The sequence below is a fragment of the Lithobates pipiens genome, unplaced genomic scaffold, assembly GCF_037356315.1.
Source record: "Lithobates pipiens isolate NorthernLeopardFrog02 unplaced genomic scaffold, aLitPip1_a1.2 Scaffold_23, whole genome shotgun sequence".
Taxonomy (NCBI): Eukaryota; Metazoa; Chordata; class Amphibia; order Anura; family Ranidae; genus Lithobates; species Lithobates pipiens.
The window spans coordinates 285,556,740-285,574,727 of NW_027507785.1; the positions used below are offsets into that span (position 1 = coordinate 285,556,740).

Consider the following 17,988-nt stretch of genomic DNA (forward strand, 5'->3'; position numbering starts at 1 on the left):
AAGCAAGCGATGATTGGAAGTGCGGCATCCAACAAGGCATAAGTTGTCACCGCTGCTGGCCACCAACATATTGCTTTTTTTGCGATTCTTTGATCACTGCGTTCTTACTTCTTGGAACCCATTTACACCATTGCGGTGTGATAGTATCGGTGTGCGCCTGCTCCATAGACTATGGGATTCTGCTTGCTGCGCGATGTCACTCACAGCCAAAGCGTGAAAATCGCAGATGTGTGATCGGGGGCTTGTTGTAGTTTTCTAAACACACTGAGATTGGATCGGACACTCTCCTCATTATGGAGATCATGACACATGCGTTTTAGCGCATCGGAACACGCGCTTTACAACACTACAGTGTAAATGGGTCTTTAGGTGAAAGTCTTTTATCCATGTGCTCTCAGGGTCCATTTACACCATTTTGGTGCGATAGTGCATGTGCGTTAACATGCGTTGTGTTTAGGCAGCCCATTTATTTGAATGTGTTGGTAATCCACTAAAAAACACGCACATACAGTACTATTTCTGAAACGAGTTTTAGTGTTCTGCCATGCATTTCACTGCTCTGCAAAGCATGTCTGTCAGTCATTTAATCTAGGATGATATCGCATTCACACTGCGCCTTGAAAAAAAAAAAAGTGTAAAAAAATACATTATTATTATTACTGTACTTATCAATTTTTTTTTTATTAAAGAACTTTATTGAAATGTTACAAAGTTCAATTGACAGCCATCACACTGGGCTGATAAAAAAAATTGGAAATTAGAAATTCTGAATTTCGGAAATTGGAAATTCAGAAATGAGGGCATTCCAAAATACAAAAATTTGAAAATCCAAAAATAAGAATGAAAATCTGAAAATTCTAAAACCCAAAAATCTGAAATAATAACTTATAATAAATAATAGGTATTGGAATTTCCTTTCAAATTTGGCAGTTAGTGAACGCATTTGAATGAATTATCTGAAATAACAAATGCTGTATTTAAATGAATGGAATGTAACAATCCAATAATAATAAATAAAAATAATAAAACCTTTTTTTTGTATTATTATTTATTATTAAATTTGTTCCATTCCATTTGTTTAGATACAGCATTCGTTATTTTGGATAATTTGTAACTTCTGATAAATTTGTATTCGTTATGTTCACAAACAGCCAAATTTGAAAGGAAATTCCAATACCTATAATTTAATAGTTAGTTATTAATTCAAATTTTACTGATTTTCTTTATTTTTTTCAGATTGTGGAATTTAGGAATTTCCGAAAATTCGGAATTCAAAAATTCGGAACTGCTAGACATGTACAATGACAAAAAACCTGTTTGTTTTCATTTCATTCTTTTTTTTCTTTATTCGGAAATCCAAAAATTCGGATTTCCGAATTAAGAAAAAAAAAACGGATTAAACAAAAACAAACCCATTTTTTGTCAGTGCACATGTCTAGCAGTTACTGCATCTAGCGTGAACCCGCCCTTAAAAATGCAATTGACCGATGTGAAGAGTTTCATGGGCTTTAAGAGGATTTCTCATGCATTTTTTTATTTTTTTTTATGAAAAATTGATCCATGTGAAAGGACCCTAAAAGGGAAATGCACTCCACCAATACATGAAACGTGTCGCTGTGCATTACTGCAACATTGTGAATGGCCCCCAATCCACCAACAAAGGATCCTCTGCTTGGACGCGGTTCTGATTTCCTCGACCATCGCTGTCACTAGAAAGCAAATGATGGAAAAAACCTGCTTTTTCACTTACAACAATTTCCAGTTGGCTCGGAAGCGGCGCTTATAGAAATGACATCAGGAAAAGGCGGATCTATTAGAGGGAACGCTGAGCTTGGGATTTGATGAAGAAGGTTCAGATCGTCTTTCACCGCGGCTGATCGCTGCCAATTTGTTGGCCATCGATTCAATTAAATAAAAAATGGAAATGCTTGATCGTTTTAAATGGATTAATAAGACTGCACACCTAGGCATTATGAATCACGGGCAGAATTGCCGCGATTATATGATTGATTCCAGAATCGCGGCAAAACTTGGGACACGATTACGATGCCATTACTTGTTAATGGCTCCCAAATCGCTGCGTGCGATTTTGACACCATTTGCATGCGGTAAATCACGTTGCAATTGCAGGAAAATTGCAAAGCGCAAAGCTTGTTGCTCAAAAAGGAGCAGGAGCTTCTGTTGGGTGACAGGGTAGAAAGGTGCGATTTCAGTGCGGTTTATCGCCTGCCGATCGCAGCAAAACTGCACCGTTATTGGGGTGCCATAACCAAGTAACGGCATCACAAACACATCCCTGCGTTTTGTCGCGATTCTGCATTCAACGGACAAGCATTCCTAGCAGTTTCCCCGCACTCCAGAAATGAGCGTTCCTGGAACACGCAGATGTGGGCGGAGCCAAAGCTGCCATTCAAAACTGCCCGTTTTGGGATCTCGGGGGCAGAATCGCAGCAATCTCAAATCACAAAATGCCTGTTCGGGCGCCATTAATTTTTAACGGCACCTAAAATGCGCTGCAGTTTTTGCCACGATCATAGCGCAGTGTGAAGCTTGGTGCCCAAAAAGGAGCAAGAGCTTCTTATTGGGTGACCGACCAGCTTTGCCTGTTGCGATTTGATCTTGCGATGTTCATAGAAAAACCAAACCGGGTTTTAAGTGCCTATGAAAATGAATGGCGTCACAAACATGCATTTTGTGACTGGAGCCATTCTGCCCGACATCGCAAAATGCCAATGGAGCCTACGGCTGCATTCACGCCTGCGCGCTTCCTAAACAAAAATGGGAGTTTTGCCGCAAGTTTCGGAGATGCAGTGCAGTTCGCTTTTGCGGAGCCGTTATTTGTTAATGGCCCCCACAAACGCAGGTAACAGGTGTGAAAAAAAAAAAGCCATGCTACAGACACACCAAAATGCTGATGCGCCACAACGAAAAGGTTCTGTGCTTACTTTGCAGCATTTGTCACACATAAAGCGGGCGCGGCCCATTCAAGTAAATAGCGCAGCTGTAGGCGTAACGCTGTGAATGGGGCCCTAATGTGTTTGTAGGTGAAAATTGCAAACCCCTGGGTGAAAGTTGTGTGAATCCTGGGAGAGAACAAGGCTGGCAGCCCTCTCTGTGCCCACAATACAGGTCTGCTCCTCGCCCCCTCCCCCACACACACTTTCTCTCTGCCCATCGCTGCGCCCCAGCCTGGCACTGCACGGGTTAGCGGCGTCTGATCGGCGGCTCGGGAATAGATTGCTCTCGCCTGGTCGCCGCCGGATCCTCTCCGTTGCCAAGGCAGCCGCGTCCTGCCGATCGCCGAGCGGCGAATCCCGGGCCCCGGCGGCAGCGGGCGGACCATGTTCGCTCTAGTCCGCTTCCTGGAGGATAACGTGTGTGACACGCTGCCCGCCGCCCGGGTCCGGGGCTTCCAGCCCAGCTCAACGGAGGACTTTGATGACAGCAAGGTGTACGCCGTGTACCGGAGCCCCGAGGAGGCGGAGGAGGAGGCCGGAGCGCAGCCGGCGCACATCTTGGCCCTGGCAGGTGAGGAGCACCGGGGGGGGAGGGGGTCCATTCTATAATGGTGGGTGAAGCCGGACAGGCTGTGTCCTATGGTGGCTTATTCTATAGAACTCCCTCCATTGTGATGGCGGAGGCTGGGCGGAGACATGTCACTGAGGGGGGCGGAGACATGTCACTGAGGGGGGCGGAGACATGTCACTGAGGGGGGCGGAGACATGTCACTGTAGGGGCGGGGACATGTCACTGAAATGCAAATGCTGACTTGGTGAAGGAAAGTCAGTGATTGTCCCGCCCCCTTTTGACCTCTTAACACCGCCTCCAGGCAGCTCTTTAATCACTTCCAGAAACTCCCTTTAGCAGATTTAGCCCTGGTCTACATTGCAGCGATTTGACACATCAAATCAATCAATGGCTATTGCCGGCAATTAAAGTGGTTGTAAACCCTTACAAACCACTTTGATGTACAGGTAAGCCTAGATTAAAGCGGAGGTCCACCCTAAAGTGGACCTTCCGCTCATCGTAACCCTCCCCCCCCTCCGGTGCCACAATCGGCACCTTTCAGGGGGGAGGGGGGTGCAGTTACCTGGATAATCCAGGTAACTGCACCCACTTCCGGGACAGCTCTCTGCGGAAAGGGGCGTAACTTACGCCCCTTTCCGCAAGTGCCCGCCCCTTCCCGCAAGTGCCCCGCTGCCTGCTGGGAAACACACAGCTCCCAGAGGCAGCGGGGAGCGTCCTTATTGCGCAGCGAGATTCGCGCATGCGCAGTAGGGAACTGGGAAATGAAGCCGAAAGGCTCCATTTCCTGATTCCCATACCCAAGATGGCGGCGGCAGGACCCGACAGACGACCTAGCGATCGGCTTCGGGTGCCGACATCGCGGGCGCGCTGGACAGGTAAGTGTCACTATTTTAAAAGTCAGCAGCTGCAGTATTTGTAGCTGCTGGCTTTTAAAAAAAAAAAAAAAACGCGGAGTCCCGGTGGACTCCCGCTTTAAGGCTTACCCGTAGGTCTAAGAAATATCTCCTAAACCTACATGGTTTAGGAGATATTTGCCGGAAGACGGGCACCACTGTCTACGGCGCATGCGCACTGAGCGCGCCGCTGTCAACGGCGATATGCCGCGAGTGGCGGCTCCCGTGCACATGCGCGGGAGTGACGTCATTGCGGCTTCGTCGATTGACAGCAGCGGAGCAGCGAGACCCACCAAAAAGATGGAGGCTCCGGACTACAGGGGACAGCGGTGACATCGCTGGCTCCTGTGTCAGGTAAGTGACACATAATGGACTACTATGCGATGCAGTAGTCCATTATGCTTTACCTTTGCAGGGAATCAAAGAGGAAGTAAACTCTTCAGGGTTTACTTCCTCTTTAAGGATGAGCTCCGGCGTGTTCACAAACCGCACGTGCAGAGCCCGCCAGGAAGTCGGCACTGGGGACTGCTAATCACAGGCAGCGAGACATTTCCCGATCTCTGCAGTTGCGCATCGGGAAATGTATCACTGCTTGCGATTAGCACTCCGCAGTGCCGACTTCCTGGCGGGCTCGGCACGTGCAGTTTGTGAACACGCCGGAGCTCATCCTTAATTGCAATAGCCATTGATTTGACCTGTCAGATCGCTGCAATGTAAACCTGGGATAAAACTGCTATTGGGCGTTTCTGGCACCGTCCTAATCGGTGCGTTGACACAGCGATTCCAAAAAGTAGTTTCTGTACTACTTTTGGCGACTTTGAGGTGTGATTTCAATAGACATTTGAGCAGAAACCCACATAGATGTCTCTGAAATTGCCCCTGAAGTCAGGACTGATGAATGAAATCATACGAGTTCAGCCGAGCTGAGCCAACACCATTTCATTCCCGCTGTCAGTGTGACCCTGGGCTCAGGCCCCTCTCACACAGGCGGTCCGGCAGACAAAAATTTGGTCCAAACAACCCAGTGACACCAAAAAAGAATAGGCACCTCATCTCCTACAATATATAAACTTGCATAGAAGGAGGGGGAAGAAGGGGGATGTGTTTGGGTTTAAATGGATGAGGTAACCCTACCTGCCAGATGGATGGAAAATTGGACCTCCATCTGTCTGGATTTGGCAGATGGGATTGCAGCGGATGTCACCCCTGAGACCCGCCACTCCATAGGAGTGAATGGAGCGTCTGATCAGGTCCGCCTGAAAAACTGATAGGCAGACCTGATTGGAAATCCGTGTGAAAGAGGCCTTCCTGTGCAGGATCACATGTGTGTGTATATATATGTGATTCTGCACTTCCACCTACAGGGGGTGCACACACCACTGGGGGGGGGGGCACTTCTGCTGTTATTAGTCCCAGCAGAAACCGATCTAGAGGTGACGGCACTGGATGTTTTCCAGCAACCACCAATCATCAGTAAGGCTGCGTTCACACCTATGCGAATTGGATGCAGTGGAACCTGCATCCAATTCGCATAGGTGTGAACCCAGCCTTACTGATTATGACCAGCTATCTATGGAGCCGGGTCACATATCTCCGTTGCGGCTGCGGAGCGGCTTGCACAGGACCTCTGCATCTTTGGCTCAGATTCAGGGCCAAATTCAGGCAAAAATGTGGTCCTTATTTATCCCTTAAACGGTGAACAGGGATGCACCGGACCTCTGCTCCGAGCCGCATCCCTCAGAGGTGTGAATTCAGCCTATGCACACTATGTAAACAAGGCAGATCTCCATTCTGACAGTAGGAAAGGGATGGATTTTGTGTTCCTGCAAAGCGGGGAAAAATCCATCTCTTCCCTTAGTAAAAGCAGCACATACAGTACAGTAAAACACAGGCTAGTTAACCCTTCAAACACCTCTGATGTTAATCCCTTCCTAGCCAGTGTCATTAATCCAGTGACAGTGCATATTTTTAGCATTGATCACTGTATTGGTGCCACTGGTCCCCAAAAAGTGTCAGTTAGGTTTCCGATTGTTTGCCGCAATATTGCAGACCCTCTATAAGTCACTGATTGCCGCCATTACTAGTATACAAAAATGAAATAAAAATTCCATAAATATATATGATAGTTTGTAGACACTATAACATTTGCATAAACCAATCAATATATGCTTATAGGGATTTTTTACCAAAAATATGTAGCAGAATACATATTGGCCTAAAATGCTGAAGAAATTAGATTTTTAGTATTTTTTTATGAGGTATGTTTTATAGCAGAAAGTAAAAATATCGTTTTTTTTTGTTTTGTTTTTTTTACAAATTGTCAGTTATATTTTGTTTATATTGCAAAAAATAAAAACAGTGGAGGTGATCAAATACCACCAAAAGAAAGCTCTATTTGTGAGAAAGAAATCGCAAATTTTATTTGGGTACAGTGCCACATGACCGTGCAATTGTCAGTTAAAATAATGCCACGCCATGTCGCAAAAAATGGCCTGGTCATGAAGGGGGTAAATCTTACAGAGGACAAGTAGCCTGAGAGGCAGTGCAGCTTCTGATTGGCTTTCACAGCAGTCATATGATCTGAATGCCACCCTGCTGGCTCCCAATCAGAAGCCAAAACTGAGAGCTGTCAGCGTGGCAAGGATGTAGTAAGCGCACATTCAGCACACAATGTCTTGCTGCCATGGACGCATGTGTGGAGTGGCTGGGCATTAAAGCCCATCGTTTCTGTATATATGTGTTGCATGGTCTGCAAAAGGTCAAAGTCATAGTCTACTTTTTGCAAACATGTAAATCTCATCTCTGAGATGCACCTCACAGGTCCCAGGAGGCTGCGGGGACATTGAGAAAGTGCAGCACGACTCATGCATGCGCAGTGAGGAGCCAGTAGAATGTCACAGCCGGGTTCCCACATTCAAGATGACGGCAAGATAAAGAACAAGCCTGGGTGAGCACAGTGCTGGATTCTTGGACAGGTAAGTGCACGTTTATTAACCAGTTCCCTACCGTGCTATAGCCAAATGATGGCTGCAGCACAGTCGGCCAGTACTGGGAGGGCGTCATGTGACATCCACCCATGATTGTGTCTACTGCAGAGTGTGGGCTGTGCGCTCTGTGATCGCTGTGTCCTTAGGACATAGCTGATCACAGATCAGGGTAAAGGGCCAATCACAGCTGACTACAATGTAATCACAAGCCGGTTATCAGCATTCCTTTCAGCGTGAGGAGAGCCAATAGCCGGCTTGTGTGTAAGAGACATCTACACTGATTTTCAGTGCTGCCTATCAGTGGCCACCAGTGCTGCCAATCAGTGTCACTCGCTTATCAGTGCCCAGCATTGATACAAATCAATGCCCACCAGTGCTGCCTCTCAGTGTCACCTATCAGTGCAGCCTCTCAGTGTCACCTATCAGTGCAGCCTCTCAGTGTCACCTATCAGTGCAGCCTCATCAGAGTCACCTATCAGTGCAGCCTCTCAGTGTCACCTATCAGTGCAGCCTCTCAGTGTCACCTATCAGTGCAGCCTCTCAGTGTCACCTATCAGTGCAGCCTCTCAGTGTCACCTATCAGTGCAGCCTCTCAGTGTCACCTATCAGTGCAGCCTCTCAGTGTCACCTATCAGTGCAGCCTCTCAGTGTCACCTATCAGTGCTGCCTCTCAGTGTCACCTATCAGTGCTGCCTCTCAGTGTCACCTATCAGTTCAGCCTCTCAGTGTCACCTATCAGTGCAGCCTCTCAGTGTCACCTATCAGTGCAGCCTCTCAGTGTCACCTATCAGTGCAGCCTCTCAGTGTCACCTATCAGTGCAGCCTCTCAGTGTCACCTATCAGTGCAGCCTCTCAGTGTCACCTATCAGTGCAGCCTCATCAGATTCACCTATCAGTGCAGCCTCATCAGAGTCAGCAGTGATTAAATACCACCAAAAGAAAGCTCTATTTGTGTGAAAAAAAAAGATAAAGATGTCATATGGGTACAGTGTAGCATGACTAGTAATTGTCATTCAAAGTGTGACATCACTGAAAGCTGAAAATTGGCCTGAGCAGGAAGGGGGTGAAAGTGTCTGGTAGGCAAGTGGTTAAAGGAAAAGTTCACCCTTCAAAACATGTTACACCCATATTCAGGGTGTGACATGTTATGAATTCGCACTGAGCCCCGGCACCGAGCTATCTTCCGCCACAATGAATAAAAATAATAATGCGGTCATGCGGGGCTCATTCATAGTCCTCTGTGAATGGAAAACAACAAGGCCCTGCATTCTTTGCAGCTGTCGGCTTGTAGTTTTCAATAACTATCATGGCGCTGTGAGCACTGTGGTAGCTCATTTAGTCTTCCTATCAGAATATATTGGCTTCCTCAATATACAAGCAAACCCATACACTGACAGATCTGCAGGAGACCTGCATGGCACCAGCAAATGCTTTACAGGATCCCAAAACAAAAAATATTTAATGCATATTTTTTTACCTACAAAAAAAAAAAGTGCATTTATTATTTTTTGTCAAAAGGTGAACTTCTCCTTCAAATGTCAGCAGAGACAGTATTTGTAGCTGCTGCCTTTCAGGCTTCATACACACAAGGTGTTTGCCCAGCTGTCCTAAACACCTTTCCTCTTGGCAACAGCTTTTTGGCAGTAAAAAGGCTTAATACTTGGAAATGCATCTAGACTTGTTTAGGCACATCAGGCGTCTGGAAGTTAATTCATTTCATTGGCCAGAAGAATAATTTATTCTGGCTATTGGAATAAATGAATACCCAAGTACTTGATGTGCCCAACATTAACACATGTTTAAAGTGATTGTAAAGGATCGTTTTTTATTTTCGTTTTTTATTTTTTTTTAAATAACAGACATGTCATACTTACCTCCACTGTGCAGCTCGTTTTGCACAGAGTGGCCCTGATCCTCCTCTTCTGTGGTCCATCGATGGCTCTCGTGGCTACTCCCGGCATCAGATAACCCCCTAGGAGAAGCGCTCTCCTGATTACCTTGCTGGCGCGCTCTCGAGTCCAGCATTGGTGTCCAGAGACAGGAATCCCAGACTCGACCCCGGCGCCCGAGTCATTGGATTTGATTGACAGCAGCGGGAGCCAATGAATGCGCTGCTATCAATCTATCCAATCAAGAGTCGGAGCCCGTGTAGAGAGGGACAGCACGTCCCCGCCAAGGAGATAAGGGGCTCAGGTAAGTAAAACGGGGAAGTTGGGGTGCCGGTGACTGCCAGGTGTTTTTTCACCTTAATGCATAGGATGCATTAAGGTGAAAAAACATGAAGGTTTACAACCCCTTTAAAGAGGAAGTAAACCCTGATGGGTTTACTTCCTCTTTGATTCCCTGCAAAGGTAAAGCATAATGGACTACTATGCATCGCATAGTAGTCCATTATGTGTCACTTACCTGACACAGGAGCCAGCGAAGTCACCGCTGTCCCCTGTAGTCCGGAGCCTCTATCTTCTCGGTGGGTCTCGCTGCTCCGCCGCCATTCGGCAAAGCCGCGATGACGTCACTCCCACGCATGTGCACGGTAAGCCTTAAAGGGATTGTAAAGTGAAATATTTTTTTTTTTAAATAACAAACATGTTATACTTACCTCCACTGTGCAGCTCGTTTTGCACAGAGTTGCCCCGAACCTGCTCTTCTGGGGTCCCTCGGCGGCTGTCTCTGCTTCCTCCCGCAGGTGCTTCTCACGCTCATGCGAGCTCCCTCACATGGTGAGAAGCATCTGCGGGCGCGCTCCCCTGATACAGCTGACGGCTATAGCCACACGCTGTATCACACGGCCCCGCCTCCCAGCGCTCCGCGTCAGTGGATGTGATTGACAGCAGCGCGAGCCAATGGCTGCGCTGCTTTCCATCCATCCACTCCAGCCAATCAGCGGCCAGGCTGAACGGTGGAAAGGACGTCGGGGGACGAGTGTGGAACTTTCGAGGGGTGAGGTAGGTAAAACGGGGGGGCTGGGGGCTCCGGCACTGTCAGATGTTTTTTCACCTTAATGCATAGAATGATTATTATATATACTATATTATTCATCATATATAATAATATACATTTTCACAAAGTCTGCTGCCTCAGTTTTTATGATGGCAATTTGTTTTTACTCCAGAATGTTATGAAGAGTGATCAGATGAATTGCAATTAATTGCAAAGTACCTCTTTGCCATGAAAATTAATGTAATCCCATAAAAAAACATTTTCATTGCATTTGAGCCGTGCCACAAAAGGACCAGCTGACATCAAGTCAGTGATTCTCTCATTAATACATGTGTCAATGTTGAGGAGGACAAGGCTGGAAATCACTCTGTAATGCTGATGGAGCTAGAATATCAGACTGGAGGCTTTAAAAGGTGGTGCTTGAAATCATTGTCCTAACCATGGTTACCTGCAAGGAAACGCGTATAGTCATCATTGCTTTGCACAAAAAAGGGATTCGCAGGCAAGGATATTGCTGCTACTAAGATTGCACCTAAATCAACTATTTATTAGTTCATCAAGAACTGCTGCGGGATCGGGGCACCACCAGTGCAGAGCTTGCTCAGGAATGGCAGCAGACAGGTGTGAATACTTTTATACGCACAGTGAGGAGACTTTTGGAGGATGGCCTGGTGTCAAGAAGGGCAACAAAGAAGCCACTTCTCTCCAAAAACATCAGGGACAGACTGATATTCTGCAAAAGGTACAGGGATTGGACTGCTCAGGACTGGGGGAAAGTAATTTTCTCTGCTGAATCCCCTTTCTGATTTTTTGGGGCATCCGGAAAAAAAACCTTGTCCAGAGAAGAAAAGGTGAGCCCTACTATCAGTCCTGTGTCATGCCAACAATAAAGCATCCTGAGACCATTCATGTGTGGGGTTATTTCTCAGCCAAGGGACTGAGCTCATTCACAATTTTGCCGAAGAACACAGCCATGAAGAATGGTACAAAACATCCTCCGAGAGCAACTTCTTCCTACCATTCAAGAACAATTTGGTGAGGAACAATGTCTTTTCCTGCATGGTGGAACGCCTTGATATAAGGCAAAAATTATAACTAAGTGACTTGGGGAACAAAACTGAACTGTGGGTCCATGGCCAGGAAACTCCCCAGACCGTAATCCCATTGAGAACTTGTGGTCAATGGTCAAGTGGCGGGTGATCACAGAAAACCCAACAAATTCTGACAAACTCCAAGCATTGATTATGCGAGAATGGGCTGCCATCAGTCAGGATGTGGCCCAGAAGTTGATTGACAGCATTCAAAGGGAAATTACAGAGGTCTTGAGGGCCAACACTAAGAATATTGACTCTTTGCATTAACTTCATGGAAGTGTCAATTAAAGCCTTTGACACTTATGAAGTGTTTGTAATTATATTTCAGTATACCAATAGTAACATCTGACAAAAAGATTCAAAAACACTGAAGCAGCAGACTTTGTGAAAATTGAATCACTTAAAGTGGAGGTCCACCCTAAAGTGGACCTTCCGCTCATTGGAACCCTCCCCCCCTCCGGCGCCACAATTGGCACCTTTCAGGGGGGAGGGGGGTGCAGGTACCTGTACAGTACAGTTATCTGCACCCACTTTTGGCGTAGATTCTGCAGAAGGTACGCCCCTTTCCGCAGAATCTACGCCCCTTTCCGAAAGTCCCCCGCTGCCTGCTGGGAAACACACGGATCCCAGAGACAGCGGGGACCATCCTTATTGCGCAGCGCGACTCGCGCATGCGCAGTAGGGAACCAGGAAATGAAGCCGAAAGGCTCCACTTCCTGATTCCCATACCCAAGATGGCGGCGGCAGCACCCGAGAGACGATCGAGAGATGGGCTTCGGGTGCCGACATCGCGGGCGCGCTGGGCGGGTAAGTGTCATTATTTTAAAAGTCAGCAGCTGCAGTATTGGTAGCTGCTGGCTTTTAAAAAAAAAAAACGGCAGAACTCCCGGCGGACTCCCGCTTTAAGGACCGACGCCTCTTTCTGAGATTTGTTGTTTACAAGTTAAAAACATATTTTTTTTTGCTAGAAAAATACTTAGAACCCCCAAAAATTATAATTTTTTTTTATAACACCCTAGAGAATAAAATGGCAGTCATTGCAATACATTCTGTCACACCGTATTTGCACAGCGATCTTGGAAGCGCACTTTTTTTGGAAAAAAATAAACCTTTTTTAATTAAAAAACTATGCCGCGTACACACGACCGGACTTTTCGAGGGACTAGGTCCGACGGTCTTTCCGACGGAGTTCCGGCGGACTTTCTGAATGAACGGACTTGGCCACACACAATCACACCAAAGTCTAACGGATTTGTAGGTGATGATGTACGACCGGACTAGAATAAGGAAGTTCATAGTCAGTAGCCAATAGCTGCCCGAGTGTCGGTTTTTGTCCGTCGGACTAGCTTACACACAAACGGATTTCTCGGTCCAGCGGAGTTCTGGTGGAAAAATTTAAAACATGTTCTATTTCTAAAGTCCGCCGGATTTTTGGCAAGCAAAGGTCCGATGGGGCCCACACACGATTGAATTGTCCGACGGACTCGTTCCGTCAGACCTTTGCTGTCAAAAAGTCCGGTCGTGTGTGTGGCATAAGACAACAGTAAAGTTAGCCCATTTTTTTTATATTGTGAAAGATAATGTTACTCCGAGTAAATTGGAATGCCGATAAACATTTACCCTTACAAATCTCCATAGGTGACGTTTAAAATAAAAATCTACAGGTTGCATGTTTTAAGTTACAGAGGAGGTCTAGGGCTAGAATTATTGCTCTCACTCCACCGATCGTGGCAATACCTCACATGTGTAGTTTGAACACAGCTCGGCGGGGCGCTTTTAAAAAAAAAAAAGAAAATTCTTATTTATTTTACCTTTTTTATTTTTTATTTTTACACTGTTTTTAAAAAACAAAACAAAATTGTGTCACTTTTATTCCTATTACAAGAAATGTAAACATCCCTTGTATTAGAAACAAAGCATGATAGAACCTCTTAAATATGAGATCTGGCGTCAAAAAGACCTCATATTTACACTTAAATGCAATAAAAAAAAAAAAAATTGTCATTTAATTTTTTTTTTTAAATTGCCTTTTAAGAATTGTGGGTGGAAGTGACGTTTGATGTCGCTTCCGCCCTGCATTGTTATGAAGACAGGTGGGGGCCATCTTCCCCCTCACTCATCTCCATGCCCAGCCAGGGTGAAGATCCGATTGCTTTCGCCGCTGCCAACGGCTCCGGTAAGCGGCGGAGGGCACTGGAGCGTGATGGGAGGGGGGGGCACCTCTTGCACCACCGATAAAAGTGATCTTGCGGTGAATCCACCACAGAGACCTATCTTATCAGAAACCGGACCACCGGCTGAACACGAGTTTACTGGGGTTATGGTAGCTAGCTGCTGCCATAACAACGATATCCCCCGTCAAGGTTAGGACGTATATCGGTGTGCGGCGGTCCGGAAGTGGTTAATATTGGTGTCATTCCCAAAACTTTTTGCCACTGCTGTACTTCTCCTTTAAGTGAGGACAGCGACTGCTGGAACAGAAGCATAAAGGGGTATTAGTATGTTCTGAATAGCTTCACGGGAAATATTTTGGCTCATCTTTGAAAAATAAAATAGGTTTGTGCAAACCAACCCAGCTAGGCTGGAAAGCAGCCAACCTGGCAGTCCTGCCGGCCATAATGACTAATTTGCAAAAATGATATTGCATGTAATATATTCCTGAAGGATAAGTGCAGTTTAAATTTCATTATTAGAAATGCAACAGGCAGCCTATGTGCTTCAAGAGAGTTGTGTATATAAGCCCAGAATGTTATTTTCAGTATGAGATGCTGTATACAGTTTTCTGAAGCAGATAATCTTTTTGCGAATCTGTTGCAGTTTCTTATCTGGAGATCCTGCCAGTAACTGCACTTCGTTTTGCATGCTGACAATGCTAAACCTCTACCCTAAAAGTTAGCAGAAGTGTTTTCAGCCTCTTATTAAAGTGATTGTAAACCCTTACATCTACCCAGCAAAGTGACTGGCCTTAGGAGATACACAGAGATTAAACAAATCCTCCTAAATAAGTTGTACCTGTTTATCCGCAGTCTTCTCTTCATCCGTTCAAAGTGCTGAACTTGTAAGGCTTGTCTGAGAGTTCAGGAAAAAAAAGGGGCGGAGAGCTGATGTTACACTCGGCAGAGCTCATTTAAGAGAACTCGGACAGCTGATTGGAGGGAAGGGACACCCCCCCCCCCCTCCACACAGCACACAGGAACAGAGCTGAGGCTGTCAAGCAGCTGGTGGCTCCTCCCCTGTCACCATGTTTCTCTTGGTGTCAGGAAAACTTGTCAGAAGTGATTTATGCTGATAGCAGAGGAACGAATTAACAGACAGAAATGACACTTAGTGCTCTGGTTTGAGACAAGTACACACTATAGAAGAATATGCTTTGTTCATAGTTCATGTCTGAGGTTTATGACCACTTTAAAGTGGAACTAAACTGCTGAATGAATTGGCTCCCTTAACCCTCTTTTACTCAGCCATCTTTAAACCGACAGCACATGCACAGCCAGTGTCTTTCAGGGATACAAGACCTGGCAGAGACTGGTGGCCCATATGCGCATGTGTAGGGGGATTTCCAGCAGATTGCCAGTATAATGCCTGGCAGCCTTTGTGTGCATGTGCAAAAATCCTCTGCATATATACAACACAGTGGTCTCTTAGTAACACACTGCCTCCTGGGATATCCCAGGAGGCAGCTGGGCCCAGCATAGGCTGAAAGTGCTGCTTTGCAACATGAAGAAAAATAACATAGTAAAGTAATGCCGCGTACACATGATCGGAATTTTGGTCCAAAAAAGCTCTGATGGGTTTTTCGACGGGATTCCGCTCAAGCTGTTTTGCATACACACGGTCACAAAAGTTCTCTGAACTTTCGACCGCCAAGAACGAGATGACGTACAACACTACGATGAGCCGAGAAAATGAAGTTCATTGCTTCCGAGCATGCATAGGAATTTTGCGCGTCGGAATTTGTACAGACGATCGGAATCTCCGATCTGAACTTTTTCCGACCGTAAAATTGAGAACCTGCTCTCAATCTTTTGCTGCCTGAAATTCCGCCAGCAAAAGTCCGATGGAGCATACACACGATCGCATTTTCCAACCAAAAGCTCTCATCAGACTTTTGCTGGCGAAATTTCTGATCCTGTGTACGAAGCATTAGAATAAAAAGGATTAGCATTTCTGTAAGAGGAAGGGAGAGGGATGAAATAAAAAAAGGTGTTCGAGTGAGTTTAGTTCTGTTTTCACTTGGCCATTGAGCTGCCTATTAGATCTATCAGATGGGCAGGCCAGCGGCCAACTGGTGGGGCATGCATGGTAGGCTGACAACACTGCTGCTGATTGCAAGACTTGGCGTTGTCAGTCTGCCCCATGAAGTGCTGTTACTGGTATTATCTACAAGTAGGAGACTTTCTAATAGATTCACAAAAAAGAAAAAGACAATTGTTTAGGAAAGCCATATACAGTGAAGCATAATGCCAAACTTAAAAATAGATTGAGGCCACATATTGCGTAGCTGGAATGCATTTTCAAAGATCGATGTGATCTTGCATGTCGCATAGGGCCAGCCCATTCACTCGTCGCCCCAAAAAAAGCTCCTGCTCCTTTCATCCTAAATCCATGACGTGTGAATGGAGCCTTACATACACTTCAGTATATGGCCGTACCTTCTTAAAATATAATTCCCCTTTTCAGCTCCCTTGCACATATCTAGTCTAGTGCAGAGCTGAGATCCGTCGGGCTTCTGTACACTTACACTACAGGTGGGCGCCTGCTCTTTGATGAAGACATTGGAGATAGGATAGTGAAACTCCAGCTTTGATAAATAAAATACTCATACCCTGCAAGAAGAAAACTTTACTTCAGAGTCTTACCTTCTTTTGTTTTGGATGTAGTACACAAACTCTTTTCTTTTGGATTGGTATTTTTTTTTTTTTTTTTTAAGGAGAGAGCTTCATTGGAACAACCACATCAGCCGGATTCCATTTTATGAAGGCTAAAACATGAAAATAAAAATGGAACAGGACAGCAGTGAACAATGTGGACATTTTTTCATTTTAAATGCACCCAGGTGTCAGCACCATAGTGTGAGTGGATTGTGTGTGATTGGGTTTTATTCTCACAATTCATCTTAAATCATGGCTTTCATTCTAAAAAAAAGAAATAAAAAAAAAAGAAATCCCCTGCACGGCAATAGCATGATGTGCTAATATGCAACACATACTAGCACATTATGTAATACTTACCTTAGAAGAAAGCCCTCCAGCGGTGCACTGTCACAGAGCTTCCATCTTCCCCCGGTCTTCCTTCTGGGTTTGCAGGCTTCGGCTGTATGAGTTGGTGGGGCCGCGATGATGTCACTCCCGTGAACGGGAGCTCGTGGCTATCGCTCCAAAGTTCCCGCACAGTATGCCAAACCTTCAGAGTGCATGCGTCGGTGATGTCACCGGCTGAATCTCGTGAGAATATCTAATAAACTCTGCAAGTTTAGGAGCTATTCCTTGTACCTACAGGTAAGCCTTATTATAAGCTTACCTGTAGGTACAAGATCAAATAATGAGTTTACTACCAATTTAAGGGCTTTACAGTCATTGTCTTTAGGTCCTACTTAGACCCAAATCTAGGAGTTGGGTATCATTATGGGTCTGTGAAATCAGAATTTAGGACAAGTCAAAAAAAAAAATGAGTTCAAAACCACGCATGCACTTCTACCATCCAGCTGAAACTGAGAAATCAAATGGATTCATCCATCCATGATAAACAGAGTAGATTGAGGAATCTCCGCTACTGGCTATTGGGTCTGCATCTGATAAGAGACATTCACTGTTTGGCTGCCAATTTTCTCCCCCGGTTCCTTCATTTTTTTGTAGGGCCAGGTGATACTGATAGGCAGGTCCTGAACAAGGGGTGAGCGGGAGGGACAGTTGCCTGGGCATAGTGGTTAAAGTAGAAGTTCACCCACAACCTTACTAATCAAATATGGCTGCTCAGGAGAAATTATACAATAGAGCTACAGGTACCTTCATCCCTAAAAGTAGTAAAACTGAGAATGGGGAAGAGTTGGGGCAAGTGGGATTTTTTCGGTACCCTCACAGGACAATTTTGCTTAAAAAGTGTATTTTATTAAACATCAAAGTTTTTTAAATTGTGTAAATAACACATATACATAATAATTCCTCTGTGAGAGTCAATACACTTCAATTGATAAATCACTCATCTTAGGAATACCTCCAAGAGTCATGTGGACATGCAGATATTGCGCTCTTGTTTTTGTGGTTGCCCGCTTCTTCAGGAGAGGAAACACAAGCAAGTAGAGGACAAGACCATACTACACTGGAAATAATAATAAAAACAAATAAGTACATATAAGCAGAAAAAGATATTTCTTTCTCATATTATTATTATTACATAAGTACCATAAGACATTGAACAGACGTATTTACATTTACCTCTGAAATTAGATCATGGTTAGGATATGGGGAGGCACCAGGGCCACCGTTCCTGGGCGAGCATGGGAGCACATCCACGAGGTACTCGAGGATATGCTCCCATGAGCGCCCA

General features: G+C 45.4%; 2 protein-coding genes across 4 annotated transcripts in view; both read left to right on the plus strand.

Annotated features, from left to right (window-relative positions):
- Window positions 1–17,988, plus strand: part of AGBL4 (AGBL carboxypeptidase 4) — a 2,901,779-nt gene that overhangs the window by 1,894,864 nt on the left and 988,927 nt on the right. The gene's annotated exons all lie outside the window — the stretch shown is intronic.
- BEND5 (BEN domain containing 5) overlaps window positions 3,198–17,988 on the plus strand; it is a 98,629-nt gene continuing 83,838 nt past the window's right edge. The window contains exon 1 of the mRNA XM_077450276.1: window positions 3,198–3,528. Coding sequence (XP_077306402.1) covers window positions 3,342–3,528 — 187 coding nt within the window. The 5' untranslated portion in view covers window positions 3,198–3,341. The remainder of the gene's footprint in view (window positions 3,529–17,988) is intronic.